At 46.8% G+C, this 18156-nt stretch overlaps 1 protein-coding gene across 2 annotated transcripts in view; it reads left to right on the top strand.

The window, feature by feature from the left end:
* The window catches only part of ZSWIM8 (zinc finger SWIM-type containing 8), a 3132642-nt gene that overhangs the window by 1717807 nt on the left and 1396679 nt on the right, over positions 1-18156 (top strand). For both annotated transcript variants that reach the window (XM_069610680.1, XM_069610679.1), the window contains one exon: positions 9213-9441. In XM_069610680.1, the coding sequence (XP_069466781.1) occupies positions 9213-9441 (229 nt within the window). The remainder of the gene's footprint in view (positions 1-9212; positions 9442-18156) is intronic.

The raw sequence follows: 18156 nt of genomic DNA, 5'->3' as shown, positions 1-18156 counted from the left end.
GTCTCCTATAACCAGTCCCATCTCACCGAGTTGAAGGCCTTAACAGCATCTAAGGATGTGACCGCACAGTCCAAGTCCAGGTTCCTAGTGCAGTCTATAATATGGTGAAGTGTCTCAATTTCTACGTGCTGTTCCTGCCAGGAATGTGCCCGGTCTGGTCCTCATGAACCAAGGTGCCTATCACTTTCTTCAGTCTGGTAGCTAACGGGGCAGTGAGGATTGTACAGTCTTGGTTTACCATGGAGAGGGGTCTAGGGGTCTACAGGAGCTACAGTCTAACTTTGGCTTATTCGGTCCAAGCCCTGGCACTATAATAGATTTGCATAGGCTGCAAGGCAAGATTCCAATCCCTTATGCCTCCTCCAGCGTTTCCAGGAGCTTTGGGGCAAGTACTTCAGCATACTTCTTGTAGAATTCTCCTAGTATGCCGACAGCCCCAGGCGTTTTCCCAGATGACAATGCATGAATGGTGAGCAGCAGCTCCTCGACTGAGAACGGCGCGTCCAGTATTTCCCTCTATTCTGCTGCATGACGAGGCAAACCTATATGAGATGGGACCTCTTCGGCATCTGACCCAGAAGCGTTTGTTCCGGACGAGTACAGGGTTTTATAATATTTAGAAAACACCATATTTATTTTCTCTATCTAGTGACTCCCTGATCATCCCGTATATCACTAATTATCTCCCCCCTGTCTTCTCTGCTGCATAACCATGCCAGCCGCCTTCCGGGTTTGTCGCCCTCTGCATGCAGTTTGCATGTATATTCCGCAAAATCGAATCTGCCCAACCGATCCCAAGCTGCAAGTCACTGTTGTCTCAGTTCTGTCGGGTCACTAGCCACCACTCCAATTTCTGTACCTTTGCGTACCGCTGATTCAATTTCTGCCTCCGTACTCATGTGGGAGTCCAGTAACTCCTTCCTGAGCCCCCTGTGATGAATCAGTGATGATCCCTCACAGAAACCTGGTCTGGGACCCTCCCCATGTAGCCAGGGCAGACGCTTCCTGATTCCGACCCTGGGGTGGTGTACAGTGGGAGGATCACATGGGGTGGAGGACAGACCGGGAAGACTGGGAAGCTCCCTGTTTAACTTTCCCCATAATCCCACACTTTTGATGGCTGTTTGCCAAACTGCTGAGGTTGACAAAACTAACTTTACTGAAGGGGACTATAAGTCCCATAGTCCCAGAAGTACTGGGACGAGGAAGAGGGCTGAAGATGCATGCTGTGGCAGTGGTCATGCAATTAAGCCCAACAACCCTCACCTGAAGGGACCTGGAAGGCATAAAAGGCCCCCTCAAGTGCAGGCAATTGGAAGGAGTGGAAGGAGCTGGAACTGTGACTGGAATGTGAGCTGTAGCAGAAGGAAGAAGGCAAGAGGCTGGCAAACCAGGCAGAAGTGCGAGAATAAGAAGAGGGTCAAGCCGTGGGTCTCCCAAAACGTGTGGCCGGACCAGAGATGGCTTTACTGGAGAATGGTGTGGGTCCCCAGTGAGCCAGAAGTAGTAGTAGTTGTGGCAGACGTTGGGAATGCAGTGTGACCCGCAGTACAAGTGTCTGAAGAAGCCAGTGAGTGAAGCACAGCGTTCTAGAACATTGCGGAAGCATTACTGGCAACAGTATCCAGCTCCCTTTTAACTTGTGTAAGACTTTAAGCGAGTAGAAGTTGTTTATTGCAGTTAAAAGTCCCTGAGCAATGGAAATTTAGCACTCGTATAACTTGAAAAGCATTTTACTTGTGTGCAAAGCTAGTTTACTTAACCCTTTGTTCCATTATCAACAGACTGTTGCTGCTTGAAGGAGTGGTTGCATGTCTCTATTTAAAGAGAGGGAACGCTGCTAAGACTATTACCGAATACTTAACGATGACAATTCAAGAATTACAATCCTTAACTTGTTATCACTACATCAAAGAATGGCTGTGTGTGCCTAATTGTGATTCCCAAAGAAGGCCCAACCTCTATCCTTTGCTTTCACACGGGAATACAATTATATATTGATCTTTAAACCTTCAAAACTATATCAAGAAGTGGCCGCTTGTGGCTAATTTTGATTTCTAAAGAAAGACTGAATATTATTCTTTATCTAGACATTCCTTTGATTTAAAGAAGTATATAACAATTGAAGAAAACGAGCATTACCCAAGCCAAGAGTTTCCCCATTTTAACACTGAAAACAACCTTTTCTCAGAGTTAAGAAAAAAGATGACTGCACTGTGAAGTTAACAGTTTACTGGCCTAAAATACAAGCGTGAAAGCATTACCTGAAGCCAAGAGAGGGGCACCAAGTCATCTGGATAATTAATTGGGCTGATAACTGGCAGAAAGGTGCAGGTAAAGTTGGGGAAGGGAAACTGGCTGCTTGTAAAAACTATTTTGAAGTTGACACACCCTGTAGTGCCAGAGACTGGAAGACAGAGGGAAGTGAGTCTCAAAGGCAAACCCAGGTTGTTATTGTGGCTGACAGACAAGAGAGGCAAAGAGGCTGCCCCTTTTAAAGAGTTATTCAGAGGAAGAGTGCCTTTTCTACTTAAAGTTGTTGAAGTACTTTGAAGTATATCTTGTTGAAGCCTGTCTAACGATGCACATCACTGAAGCCAAAGTACTGAAGCTGTGGTGGTATATCTGGTTGATAGTGTATGCAACATTGTAGTCCAAACAAAAAGGAGTACTGTGAGACAAAGGTAACTGTTCTCATGGGGAATGAAGTAGAAGTGAAGTTGTCAAAGTTGAAGCAGCAGCACTAAGAAGTCATCCTGACAGATATATCATTGTGACGCATACAAGTGTAACCAAGAGGGATACTAACTGTTAACCAAGAACTGTGCATCATTGGTGGTTGTGGATATTGCATTTCTCTTGAACTTTGGCAAGTCTTGTGACCAAACATCGTGGCTTGGATTACCATTGGTGCTATTTGGAGGAAGTGGAAAGTGGATGTTTTACCAAGGAGAAGAGATTTGCCATCATTGGAACCGGAACTTTGGTTAACAATCTGTCAAAATTTACTTTGACTCATCAAAAACTGATTTGAGACATTTATTTCTTTGGTCAAACACTAACAGAACTGTCATTTAATCCTGGGGAAGGGAAAATCCCTGAGGACATTAGATTATTCAGAGACTGTGAATGTTGATCATGCTATGTCGTATTGCCATATATTTTCTTTGTGCATTTGTTGCTTAGTGGAAGGGCCACTTATTCCATGGTAGAGTGTTTGCCCTTAGCTTTGGTTAGGCAGGGACATCATCAGCAGAGTAGGGATGGTGAGGCATTTTTGTTGAGAATAAAATGGCACATAACAAATCATCAAACAGTTGTCCACCTTGCATTACTGACCCCTCAGACCCCCCATTTTACCTATCGCTTCCCTGTGCACTACTGTTTTAAAAGCTTCCCAAAGAGTATGTATCCTGTCAACACGGCCAGTATTGATGTTGAAATAATTCACGATTGGCGTCGCCCAGATATTCTCTAAATGTGTCCTCCAGCAGAGTCTCCGCCCTCAATCTCCAAGTAGGATTCAAAGCTTTTCTCACTCTCCTCATCCACATAAGCGTCAATGGGGCAATGTCAGAGAGGACCCTAGCCTTATAAACCACATTGGTGAATTCCCCCAGTGTTTTATTTCCCGTAAAGATGTAGTCTATGCGGGTGTGCAACCCATGCGGGGCAGAGAAGTGCGAATAGGAGTGATCGGTCTCATGCGTTGCCCTCCATACATCCGTTAATTTGAAGTTCCGAGGCAATTCCTTTAAGGCTTTCACCCGAGGAGCAGGCTTTTTAAATTTCCCAACCGATCTGTCCACCGTCTGGTCCTGGGTGCAATTAAAATCCCCTGCCCATATCCACAGGGCACTTGTATACAGAGATAACCTTGAGTAGGCCGAAGCAAAAACGGGTGCAGCAGTGCGATTGGGAGCGTACACATTTATGATACATACTTCCCTACCTTCCAGGAGCCTGAGGACTAGCACTGTCCTACCCTCATCATCGCCCTTAGTTTCTAGGAGCCTAAAGGGAACAGTTGGCACGATCCGTACAAGGACGCTCCTTGCAAACTCAGAATATGGGGAACCATACAACTGTACACCCAATTTCCTGGCAAGCTTGCACTGCCTATTTCATGCAACGTGCGTCTCCTACAGCAGAGCTATCCCAACTCCCTTCCTGCACAAATAAGCAAACATTCAAAGTCACTTGATATAGCCCTTCAGGCCGCAAACGTTCCATGAAGCTACCTGCACATTGCTAGCCATGCTAATTCATCCGCGAGCCTCGCTCATTCCCATAGACCCGCTTCCCCAGCAACACCTTTCCCATTCCCCAGTGATAACATCCACTCCAGTACTGACCCCATCACCCAGCCAACTGCGGGGAACCAACCCGGCAGTAAGCAGGACCCAAACCACGAGCAGGAAAAAGGTCAACCCAAAAACAGCCCACCCACAACCAAAACCAATCCCCCAACCATGTAATACAGGCCCAATAGCTGTAAGCCTAGTCAGTCCAAACTGCTTGACACCCCTCCCCCCCCCCCCAGTTTCCCGGTTGACAAACAGCAGCGGATACCTTCAAAAAGTACTGGTATCAAAAAGTACTATGTCCGTAGTAGTGTGTCAGCCGCAAATGCGGCAGGCAGCCACACCCCTACCCACAAAAAAGGAAGTAGGGAACCAGGGTGCCATCCGTGTGTTGCAAATACAACAATCAAGGTTTGTCGTTCCTTCTCGCCGGTAACTGTTGCGATTCCTATTGAGTCCGTCCAGGAATGTGCCGCTGGGGTGTCCTCAAAGAAGTGTGATTGTCCATTGGGCACCACTTTCCACTTGGGCGGGTAGATTAGCATGTAATATAAGTTGGCCGATGCCACCATTCCTTGGCGGGGCCAAAGGCAGCCCTTATCCTCTATACCTGCTGTGTGTAATCCGGATAAATAGTGAGCCTTGAGGACGTTCAATAGATCATACCTCCATCCCTTGAAAAAGCCAGTATCTGTTCCCTATCTTTATAATTCAAAATCTTCACAATCATTGTTCTAGGGCTGGGGGCTGTTTAGCTAAATATCTGTGGGCCCGTTCCACCATGAACCCCTGCGTCAGTGCTTTGGGGTCCATCTCCTGTAACAGCAAGTTCTCCACGTAGGAAGTGGGGTCTCGTCCCTCCTCCCCTTCAGGCAGGCTTTGGATCCGTACATTATTCCTCCTTGACCAGCCTTCAGCATCTTCAGCCCGACGTTCAGAGCCTGCACCTTCACTGTCAGCATGGCTATTTCTGACTGATTACTGGCAATATTGGTTCTGTTCACCGGAACCTGCACTTCATTAGTACCCAGCCGTCCTGCGAGCATGTGCACATCCTGTCTCAATAGGCCGACATCAACTGTGACCATCTCTATCTTGTACTCCAGGGGCGTACATCTGCAGTGCTGCAATTTCTGCCAGTATCTGGTCCTCCCTTCGCCGGCTCATGGATGCTGGGGCATATTCCCCACCTGTTGCCTACCGTGACTGAGCTGTACCACCACTGTCTTTGTTAAGCAGAATCCTGTGCAGTTCCCTTGGGGAACACTGCAAAAAGATTAAGACTACAGGAGCAGCAGTAAACCCAATTGGTAGCAGTCTGCACCACCCAGATTTACCTGGTAGCTAGAAACCCCATAGCCCATAAGCACATAACAAGTCAAGGACATACCTCAAATCATGTCTAATAGTGGGAGTTAAAGAGTCTCACTCTTAGCAGGAGAAAAAAACAAACCCCAAAAATCCAGCAAAGCTGCTGGGGTACTCACTAGGTTTGGGAAATTAGCCTTATCAGAGAATTCTTCCTAACAGTCTTTCTGGGTGAAGGCCTCCATTACGGTTTGCTTGGCCCTATCCCTGCTATGCTTGTCTGGCATCTGCAAATAGTCTTAAACAGTGATTTATGCAGAGGATGGTCCTATTCAGCCGGGGCCTCTGACACTTAGCTCTCTCTAACCACACTCATCAGGCAGTTTCCTCCTCGCCGACCTGCAATGTAACAAGGGGGCAGCTTCCCACCCTAGTGGGCTGTTAGGGAGAATTCTCTGATAAGGCTAATTTCCCAAACCTAGTGAGTCCCCCAGCAGCTTTGCTGGATTTTTGGGGTTTGTTTTTTTCTCCTGCTAAGAGTGAGACTCTTTTACTCCCACTCTTAGACATGATTTGAGGTATGTCCTTGACTTGTTATGTGCTTGTTCCTTAAACACTTGTAATTGCCTGGTATACTGTCTTCCCAGGGCACCTCAGATTCACCCACTTGTGATTGCCTGGTATACTCTCCTGCCAGGACCTCTGCTCCTTTTACAATTGTAACTGCCTGGTATACTCTTGCTTTCTCACTTTCTGTGGTTTTTGTTGCTGTTATTGATATTTGGCGTGATCTCCAATACACCCCAGGGTCCCCACTGTCTTTGGGCTGACTCACTGGCTCTTGCTGACATTTTGGGCTTGTTCGCGGTCGTTCGGTTAAGGTATGTCGCCTGGATTCCCTCCGTGGCTGTTTCCTGTTCGTTTTCCCGTCTCTCGCAGTGTCTCTTCCACTGGCTCGCTTTGCCTTGTCTCGGGCTCCAGTGAGAAAGGGGATGTTTGTGGCAGTCGGCGAATGCCCAGGAGTCTTTCCCTGGCTCGTGGCATCCTGGCAGCACAACCTTTCTTCTTTTCTGGTGAGCCACCCGGTTCCACCACACCTAATTCTGCTTTTCGGTCCTTCAAGCCTTGTGGAGAGGTGAAACGTTGTTTTCCCAAAAGCAGCCTCTAGCATCTTGTTTCCAACAGTTACATTTCCCAGGAATTGACTAGAGTGCTCTTTGGGCTTGAGGCTTCTCCTGCTCTGCATTACTCTCTCCCGCTTCTTCGTCTGAGTATTTGTGTGAGTCTTTGACATGAAGTCCATTGTTGGTGATTGATTTCCAAAGCTTGAATAATCACTAACAATAGTTTTAAATGGCAAAGTATTTTTGAATGATTGAAAAATGGACCTGGAAAAGGCAGTGTTGTAATTTCTACTGGACAGATCAAGGTTTGGGGTTTGGCTCATTTGATGTGGGGAACGGTGCTCCCTATTCTTCAAAGGGGAGATGAAGAAGAATGACAGTAGGCCATAAGGGTCTTAGGTACTGGAGGATTATCTTCATGGGCAAATAGGGGATACCATGCCTCATCCAATGAAGCCATTCCAACCTCCCCAGACATTGTCTCCTCCCATGTGCTCCTCCCTCATATAGCCACCCACAGGGTCAGTATCAGGTGGCGGTCCCCTGGCCACATGGTAGGAGGTCACCACCGGGGAATCAGTGATGACTCCATTGGATTCATCAGATATCTGATGGTGTCCGGATTAAACATGTCTGACATCTCCATATCTGTTTCTTGGGTGTGCTACTCTTTCCTCACTTTCTTCTTCCCCTCTAGGGATTCAGTCGAATTTCTTTCTACTAGCATCTCCTTTATGGTCCTACTGCTGCCCAAAGACACGTCCGTGTCGCCCATATTATCATTCCCTGGGTAAGGGGGTAGGAGGCTTGGCACCGCTGCCTTTTGGAGGAAAGAGTCGCTCAGCTTTTCAAATGCGTCAGCAGCCTCTGGGGTATGTCTCTTATCTCGATCTTCATGGCCCGGGGGGGAGGCAGGAGGGTTTATAGGAGTGTTTTCTCTTCGGGGCATCCCAGACTGGGTGTGTATGTCGGACATGCTTTTATTTGCATGATTAGCGTTAGCCTTTTTTCCACCCTGAATAAGGGTCTCCAGCATGTCCAGTCTCTCTAGGAGTGATCTTACTCCTTGCAACACTGCCTCTACCAGTGATTCCCCCAGCACTTTCTTGAAACTGAGTGCCAGATCTATACTGTCCCTCTAGTCACCATGGCCCTGGCTGCCTTGGCTCCAGCTGTCCTCTGCCCTCTGTGACATGGCTGTGAGTAAAGGCTGTGAGACGCTGTGCTGCTAAATTGTGTCTGGTGCCTGGACCAAGCAGATTAAATCACACATCTGTTGGGGGTCACTTGGGGCTTAGTATATGTTTGGCTGCGACTACGAGGCTGCAGTGGATTGACATATGCGGTCTGCTCTGCTGGCTTGCAATACTGAGAGCTCGAGTCCAACTCCCGCTCATATGTGCGATGCTAATATACTACGCGACTGCAAAGGCTGACATATCCGATCTGCCCGCTTATCGGCAATTCCGAGAGCTCAAATCCGACTACTGATAGTGACTAGAGCAGGCTGGTGAATCAGCATATATTCTTGAGCGTTGAAGCGACTGCTCTACTGATGTCGCTCTGAGATATTACACTTGCGCTCCGCAACATAATAGCCGTTGCGGAGTTGGACATACGCTTTTGCGCAATAAACAGAGGCTTTGTCCGCTACCTACAGCGGGTGCCTCGTAGTGGATGCCAGGGGCAAGCAGGTCTCCCGGAGAGGGCCGAGTAGCTCACGGATCCTGTTTGTGATACTCCGGCCCTGGCCTGCTGTTGCCATCCGGCGTTGGAGAAGTCTAATGAATGAATGTGCGCTATCAAGCTGGTTACATCTAGAGGGATAACCTCTCTCAGCCCTTACTAATCATGTACTTCATGTTACTTGTTAAGTAATATTGTCAAATTCAATCGAGATCAACAAGTCACAATACAAGATATCAATTCAACAGTGCTCTGCTGCCAAAATGGTACTTATCATTTCTGAAGAGTAGAAAAAGAAGAGGAAGGGACCTTAACTGGACGTGACATGCAGGGCCTAGAAGGAAGGAAGGTTGGTTATAAGCACTACACATCAGGAAGAAAAGCTAGGGAGTTGTAGACCCTTTTGATTAAAAAAAAGGAAATATTAAATGTTGTTAATACATAGGTTTTTAAACTGCTGGAGAGTAAGAAATGAAGAAGTTGATGCATAATGCTTGCTGTCATTCTGGATGCATCATTGGCAGTGCTCAGACCGAGCACTTGGGGGTGGGATGTCACCCTTTTAAAAATTGTAGTTCTAATGGTGTATGTCCAAAGAGAAAAAATCATGCAGAGAGTGTTGCACAGTAATTTGCTTGTTCTTTTGATATATTGACTTACTTGCCTTTTGTTTTGGCTGGATTTTAGTCAGTCTGTTACTTGAAAACATGTGGCAGTTTCTTGTTAATCCTGTTATTGTTTTTATCCAATGTTTCTATTAGTAAACTCCTTTGTTTCCCCCTGCAAACAGATTTTGGACAAATTGCTGGACCGTGAAAGCCAAACCCACAAGCCGCAAACTTTGAGTTCCTTCTACTCCTCCACTAAGCCCACTTCAGCCAATCAGAAGTCTCCCTCTAAGCATGCCTCCCAAACCACAGCAGCTATGCAGCAAGTAGCAGGAACCCAGCAACAGCACAGTGTTTCGCCCACAGTCCAGGGTAGCCATGGAGAAAGCTTTACAGAAAAGAGTACTTCGGGTAAGAATACAATGAAGTGCAAATATTTCTTGGAAATGAAATAACTAGTTGTCTTCTGGACTGTGTGCTATCCTTCTGCAGAAAGCTTGCCAACATAGTCGGTGTCGAAGCTTCCAAACTTAATGCCTAGCTATTTAAAGAACAGAATAGGCATTTATATTTTCACTAATATAAACCTCTACGCTCTTCCCTGTACTAAACATGTTTTGGTAACGTTTTAGCCAGTTTGGTGAATGCACTTTGTGACTGTCAAAGGTCATAAAATGCTTTGTGGTCAATACACATTCCATATTTAATCATTTGCATTGTTTTCACACAAAAAAACACAAATGTATAATACAAATTACAAGCAGTTCATTTGTTGAATCTCCTCCATAGTGCTTTAGCGCTCTGTTATTGCGCTCACAGCCTTCATATAATCTGGCATATCTGTTCAGTTTTGGTGTACATTGAATGCTGGTTTCATCACAATGAACACATTAGGAACACAGGGTAGGTCTATTGAACATTCCTTTAGCCATAACTACATAACCAGAAGTCTGACCTGAATTAACAATGACGTTCACCCCTCTGCTCACTATGTTCAACACGCTTTTATTCTGGTATTCCTCTTTTCAGATTAACCTACAAGGCTGAAAAACCTCCCCTATGCTAGTGCTCAAATGAATGAGAAAGCTAAACATGTTTTGGGTTATTTATTGCATCAGGGTCATTGAACACTTCATAATAAGGACCATCAATCTTCAATGAACAGAGACCTACTATTGTGCACTAGGCTTCCTCCTCCATTGCAAATGTTTCATACCTTGCATGCAAATGCATCTTTTGAGGACAGCGATTCATATCCCATTTTTCTATGCTGTTCCAACCATCCTGAAACTAACGTGACTTTAATAATTCTTGCACAATCTCCACCATTTGGTCCTGGGGTTGGTTTTCCAAATATCCCAATCTTTTGGAAGGTTCTGCCCCATGACCTCCTTGATTCATCTGAATTTCCACCCCATTGATCGCACAAGTTGTCAGCTCAATAACATATGAAAGTATCACCCCATTGCTAATTTTCATAGCCAAAACTTTGGCAATCCTCTAAAAATCATAGGATTACAGTGATTCATGGGAGGCAGATCATCGACTCACAAACGTATATTTCCCTAATTGTAATCCACAATTTACCTGAGAGTTCCTCCACTGTATCCTTTCAAATACTTTCCTGCACTTGCGCTTGTCCTTCACAGCCCCCTGTTATAATGACTGGTATATTTTAGATATTATTTCCTTCTGGATCTCTGCCTAGCTAACACTTTGTTCTTTTAAATGGTACAGAATATAAAGACCCTTAATTGCATTTCTTTGTGATAAGGGTATGTATCCAAGACTGCGACAGTCCACTGCCTGACCTTTCTGGTAGATGATGGGGTTGACAAGGGGAATGGGGGCAGTATGGTAAGGATCACCTGACTAACTCCACCCTGCCACATTCCGAAGGCAGGGACTTGTCATGCTGCCATGTTCTACCCTCTTTTGCCTTTAAGGCAATGGAAGAACAGCGATCCTGCAGAGCCAGTAGTGTGTGTGCAGAAATCGCATGCAAGATGAGCACAAAGAACAGGGCTTGAGCTGAGATGGGAAATTTGAGTGGCAGTCAGCCATTCAGATAGGCTAGGAAAGTCCACCCTATGGGCAGGGCCAGTGTGACAACCAGAGTAAGGACTGCCCTAGGAGAGGGACTGTCCAGTCCACAATCATTTTTATTTTTGTTTATTTTTTTTAACAATTTTTATTAATTTTTAACAAAAGAACATACAGACTTTGTGCTTAACTTCCAATGATTCATCATGTTATTTGTCTGTCAACCCTCCCTCTCCCCTGCCTATTGCGCTTGCTGTGTCTACCTATAGTGTGTAAAACTGCTTGAACTTCCTATATCTCTATTCTACAGATTGTGATGGTGCATGTACCTGAGTAGGGGTGTCGGGGTGTCGTGTGCGGGGGATGTAGGTTCTTGTAACATGTGTCTCCAGGCCACCGAGTCCTTGTTCTGCCCCTCTTGGCATCGACGGGGTGCTTCCTGCCACACTACAGTTTCTACCAATGACTATTTCTGGAGGTCCCTCAACCGCTGGGCCCCTGCGTGCCTTCCACCCCATTGCTATCTTACGCTTCGCCAAGATGTATGCCAGGTCTTTCAGTTTACTCGCGTGTTTTGGCCTTGGAAAAATTCCTAACAAGCGCGCCTTGTGGGTGCCCGAATCTGGCAACAGGCCAGCCTTGGTTAAGGCATGGGTCACTCCCTCCCAATATCGGTGTATGTCAGCGTAGGCCCAAAACATATGCATCAGGTCTGCGCTGACCAGGCCACACATCGGGCTGGCTTGTTCCGCTGCATTACTACATTTAGCAATTTTCTTTGTGGTTAAATGTGCTCTGTGAGTAACGTATAATTGGATCAGCTGTAGTTTCGCATTTCTGGACACTTTCTTGTGGTACCCCATGGTCCTACTCCAAACTGCGTCCAGCAGCTGCTCTTGCAAATCTGCCTCCGAACTCTGTCTAATTTGTATAAGATTAAAATCGGGCCTCACCGTCAGTACCTCATATCTTGATACTGCATGTCCACCTTCAGAAATGTCATAGAATGTTTCTATCGTTACATCTTCTACCAATATTCACTCTGGTCCTGGCCACTTTGCGTTTATTCCATGGAGAAGTGAGGTGTGGGCTATGTACTGCCCTTCCTGAACTCCTGACTCCGAAGCGACTTCATTAAAGGTCATCGGTCGTCCCTGCCGCAATATATCGCCTACTGTCACCACCCCCCTGGGCTCCCAGTACTTCCTAACATTCAGCCTAAGTTGCGCATCTTCACTCTTTAGGGTCACCAATGGGATCAGGGTGAGTAGGGTGTTTCTGCGCCCAGAAAGCGGCAGGCCCTCTGCCACATCATCCTTCTTAGCCTCAGCAACAGAGTGGACTTGGGGTGACGTGATGTCGTGGTCCACACCATCTCTTTCAAAAAGAATGGGGTGCGTGCCCGTTGTAGTAACTCAGTGTCTTGGGTCTTTTCGATCGACAGCCAGTACGTATTAAGCTGCAATTGGAATGCTACCAAATACTCCTCAAAATCCGGTACTTTTATACCGCCCTATTCGTATGGCCTTTGTAATTTATCTAGCAACATTCTACATCTCGAGTTATGCCAAAGAAAGCGTCGGTAGGGGGTGTTCAGTGTCCTAAAGAAGGCTCTGGGTATGTTGTATGGAATGTTCGTGAAGTAATGCAGCAGGCTTGGAAGCACCACCATTTTCAACAGCGCAGCCCTTCCCATTAGCGAGAGCAGCAGCTTGGCCCAAAATTTCATCGAGTTCTCTATTTTATTTAACACCCTTGATTTGTTCTGCGCGTGCTCTACTTTAGAGTCGTGGAAGATGTCTACTTCCAGATATCTAAATGTGTCCATTTACCATTTAATCAGTAATTCTGGTAACGTGCTCCAGGGTTTACTCTTTTCCCCTGCAAGGGTGAATAAACTTAATCCCAAACAGGTCCGGATAGCGCTCAAACACATCTAACATTTATTGTAGGTTAGTCTCCTGTTGATGTAGGTAAAGAAGCATAACATCCTCATATATAGGAAGACCAAATGTGTGCTACCCCATATACTGAGGCCTGCCTTGTGGTATTCTTTCCGCAAGTATACCGCTAGCGGCCCTAAGGCCAAATATAAATAACATAGGGGACCAAGGACAGCCCTGTCTCGTCCCTTTGCTTAACCTCCATTGTTCTGATATCGTGGGGCCTGTTTTGACTCTCGCTAATGGGTTGCTATACAGTAGCTTAACCCATTTAATAAACGTGGGGCCCATGCCGAAACCTTTTAACACTGCTAGTAGCCATGGCCACCTAACCGAGTCAAATGCCTTGACTGCATCCAGCGAGGTTACTGCCATGAGCTGGGTGCTGTCTTGGGTCTGGCCTGTTTGGGACATAACCTGACTGATCTGGGTATATGAGTTTGTGAATTACAGGTTTCAACCTATTCACCATCAGAGCCGTTAGTATTTTCCTGTCTTGATTGAGTAGCGAGAGGTGTCTGTAAATGTAAGAGCCACATTTGGTATCCAGTTTGTTCAGCTTCAGCAACAGGACTATAATTGACTCTCTCAATGTGAGCGGCAAAATGCCTTCATCTAATGATTCATTCAGCATGGCCAACAATGAGGCAGTGACCTGTCACAAATTCTTTATAGAACTCGCTGGGTAGTCTGTCCGCCCGTGGAGCTCTACCTGACGGCAATCCTCTTATAGTGTGTTCCAACTCCTCTATGCTTATGGGGGTTTCAAGCTTGTCAACCGCTTCTGCATCTAGCTTCAGAGATCAATCAGTGCCAAAGTTTCCTCCATCTCTTGTCTCATGGGTTTCTGACGTCTCCTCGTATAATTTCTTATAAAAATCATAAAAACATTTGTTTATATCGTGTTGTGTCTCACAGGTCTCCCCGTTTCTAGCTGTGATTGCTCGAATTATGCTCCGCTCAGTTTCACTTTTGTACAACCAGGCTAGTAACTGTCCCGGTTTGTCCTTCGGCGTGCTGTCGTTACACATGTTTCTTGTAACTCAACTTCCCCAATCTGTCCCAGTCTGCTAAACATTTGTCACAGGGCAGTAGCCTCTTCGGCGCTCTCGCTAGATAGATCACTCTGACCGTTTATGGCTTCTAATTTTGTGTCTGCTTTGCGCAAGTCATTCTCTATTGCGGCCTGAACTACTTTTGCCTTGGCGATTGCTATCCCTCTGAACACCGCCTTGAATGCTTCCCATAATGTGCCCGCTGATGCCACACTTCCCGTATTAAAGTACTCCTGCACCCCTTCTCTTAACTGTTCCCGGAATGCTTCGTTCCTCAGAGACTCACTCCTAAGTCTCCATGTTCGGATACATGCTATCGGGAAGGGGTGGGGCAGGTGGGACTAGCCATGTAGGGTTGCGCGTACAATTAAAATCACCTCCCCAGATCAGTGTGCCATCTCTGTGTGGACTTATTAGCGAGTATAACGTGCGGAAATAAGCCGCTGCATCTTGGTTTGGTGCGTATGTGTTGATAATGCAAAATTCTCTGTGCTCGACCCAACCTCGTAATACGAACATCCTTCCCGCTTAATCCTGGAACGTCTCAAGCCCCCTCAAAGGAACCGACTGGCCTACCCAAATTGTTACACCCCTAGCATAAGCAGAATATGACAAGCCCTGCGTCGTGCCACTCCATTTTTTAGCAAGAGCAATCGATTTCTCTTTAGTAAGGTGCGTTTCTTGCAAGAGTGCAATGTGAATTTTCTGGCACCTTAGATAAGTCCTAATCGTGTTACGTTTAATGTAACTGCTGAGGCCTCTAATGTTCCAGGATACTATTTTAAGTTCCCCCATCGCATTGAAAAATTCTGACATGCACCATCAGTCCAACATTCAAGTTCAGCATATTCCGTATGGACCCATAGGCTAACTCCCCTTAACTACCCCAACCCCCCCCCCACCCCCAACAATAGTCCAGCTCAATCCATTGTGCTCAGGCCTCCCACGTCTCGCCTCCATCCGAGGGTCATGTCCTGGTGCGTAAGGCGCAGTAGGCGTATACGAAACCACTAGTATCCGTGCAAACCAATGCAAGTTGGGTGTAGGACATTCCTACGTAGTGCGATCTTAAATAAGCATCACGTTGCTGGCTCCTGAGTTTAGCAACATTTGTTCCTGATGCTTATGATTACAGGCCTCTGCAGCCTTGTAATTGTTGTTGTCTTCTGTATGTGATTACTCCTGACTACCTGGATCGGTTTCTGCTACAGTTGGCAAATTCTGCGCGTCCATCCATTTGTGTGTGTCTTGGTTATCGAAGAAGATGGTGCAGCCTTTGTGAATCACTTTCCGTTTTGCCGGATACAACGGCATGTACTTCAGATTAGCCACTCGTAATCTCCTCTTGACCTCTATAAAGTTAATTCTCTGCTTCTGAACCTGCAGAGTGTAGTCCGGATATGCTGTTATTGTGGCAGACGCGCGTTGGATCGTCCCACCTTTCCGAAAGTGTTCAAGGATCTTTTCCCTATCACAGAAGTTCAGAATCTGGGCTAATGAAATCAGGTAGCCTGCAAGGCTGGGACACTTAAAGATGCATTGGCTCGTCTTCACAGACAATATTTTGATCTTTGATCGAACACCCTTTGGGTTACAAACAAAGCGAAGTCTGTTTGCTACATATCCACAGGCGCACAATTTGCAGTTTAATGGCAAAAAAATTGAGGGTCAATTTTTTTCAAAATCTCAAGAGCAAAACATTATCAGGTGGACCATTGACAGCATACCTATTCCATGTGCAACCTCGATTAAATACCCGGGGTACGAATTGGTTGATGCTAATTCGGTTAAAATGTGGAAGGAAGGGCTCAATAAAAAGGTGAAATCCTTATCCACACAAATGTGCATCGCCTATACCAAATATTGTAAATTCTCACTAGTCCCCTTGATTGAGTTTTATACTCTAAAAGTCGAGGCGATAATCCTTTATGGTTTAGATATGTGCCTAATAACTATAGACAACATCCTTGACCAGCTGCAGGGGGTCTTTGGAAAAGTACGCTGAGACTGGCTCAGTCTCTTCCTAATGTAGTTCTCAGGCAGGAGTTAGGTCTCACATCTTTATCAGCAAGGTATCATTGGCGCCTATTAGACAATTTGGCAAAAATGTTGTTTCCACCTGCTTTTTAACTATATGAAAATCTAGGAAGAATGATTACGGAGCGGAATCCGCCATCAGCAAAATACTATGATAGCATGGTAGCCCTGCTAGTTGAAATTGGGCTTACACCTGAGGATTTAGAATTTTGATTACTTCATGTCAAAAAACGACTATTCCACCTTGATTGGTGTAATACTACTGATGGTATTTCGTCACTGAAATCTTATAAGGAAACTGCAAAGTTCATAACTAAACGGTTGCCCCGTAAGCTATTTCTGATGTTTGTTAATCTGCTTAGAATCGCATGCTGTGCATATAGTCCGACATCCAGTGGTCACCGCAGAGTATTGCATCTGGTCTTTCGGGGTCCAAAAGGGTACGTCGGCATAGCCGTGTCTGTAACACTATCCCTATAGTGACGTGCAGTGTACCCAAAATCCCTCACGCGTCGAGGTCCCTCAGATTGTTTTTTTCCGCCCAGAATACTGGTCGCCTTAAGTGGAGCTCGTAAAGAGACATTGCCTTTGTCTCCTCGACCCTTGGCCGATTTGTTTAATTCTTATAATATCACCTAACGGCCCTCTCTTTGACGGCTGTTCCAGATCTCCGCCGAGACAAGACTTTCGACGGACGGTGATCCCATCGGCGCTGCCGACCACATGGCCAGGCCTTCAAGGCCTACAAAGTAGGGAGAGTGGGGGCCGGGTGGACATTTCTGTCTCATAACTGAGAATGCCTTTCCCTTTCTCCCACCTTTCCTTTTCGTCGTCGTCACTGGCAACGTCCTCAGCTATGGAGAGGACTCCATTTAAATTTTGCCCGGGTTGTAAAGGCAAGTTCCCCTTGGAAGGATAGACATAAGCGGTGTAACCGCTGCTTACCCCTCGAGCACGACGAAGCTGATTGCGCGGCCTGCAAGTTACTCTGCCCTAAAACTCTGAAGGAGCGTAAGGTCAAAAGGTGGGCAGCCTACGCGATGTCGAAGGCTGAGTCCTCGCCTGCTGCGGCTGCCGCTGAATGTGACGAGGGTGACAGTGACGACACGACCTCCACACTGGAGGTTGTAGACCTCTCGACGGAGCGCTCTCGCTCTGCTGCGTCTGACCCCGGCCCTGATAGGCACGGCTCTGGCCCTGCTTTGGGGAATGTACAAGTCGAAGAAGGCCTCTGCGCCAACAGGGATGCTGGCACCGCTGGCGGTTCCCGCCGACCGTAAGTGTCGGCAGCCCTCCCCGCAATCGCGCCTAGCGACTGGGACTATGAATACAAAGGGCGCTACCCCTAAAGTATCAGGCTCCAACGAGACGCATCGCAAGAAGGTGTCCGTCGACGGCAAGGTTCCGGCTCCGCCGAAAACCACTCCACACGATCGACTCCCGGCTGGTCGCCGAGAGCATCGCGATGATTGTCTCTTGATGACACTCAAACGGCTGGCGAAGGAGTCGCCGAAGCCTGCGGAGGTACGACAGGGGCACCGGGACCCTCCCCTGGGCCCACGAGAAGGCTTCTCGGAGGGCGACGAGGGGATTTCCTCCACTTTGTGGGAGAGATCTCAACGTTTAGAGGAGGAAGAACACATATGTCCACCCCTAGACGATTCTGGGTCTTCCCATTGGACCAGGGAGAGATTTGAGACCTGTATGGGCAGGTTAGATAGGTTTGTTTCCTTTTCTGACCAGACGACACCTAAAAGGCCAAGGGATGAAGACCCTCAGGGCCCTCAAGCCAAGATCCCAAGACTTTTCGACCCCCAGGATGAGGAACTGTACACATATGACCTCACTGAAGATGACCCTTATGTTGACACCCAGGATGATGATCAATTCATGGATCCTGGGAACCTGCAAGATCCTGTTGATGGCTGGGGGTAGACCCCGATATATGTGACCCACAGCCATGGCAGTCTCCCGTGTCACCTGACCCCGATACTGTGGATTTGGCCTCTCCACAGACTGCTCCTGTTAGGGAGCCCTCGCCTGTGGAC

The sequence above is a fragment of the Ambystoma mexicanum genome, chromosome 8 (genome assembly GCF_040938575.1).
Source record: "Ambystoma mexicanum isolate Mex_15411 chromosome 8, UKY_AmexF1_1, whole genome shotgun sequence".
NCBI classification, from domain to species: domain Eukaryota; kingdom Metazoa; phylum Chordata; class Amphibia; order Caudata; family Ambystomatidae; genus Ambystoma; species Ambystoma mexicanum.
Note: the sequence above shows the minus strand (reverse complement) of the source record. Positions and strands in the feature narration are given on the sequence as shown.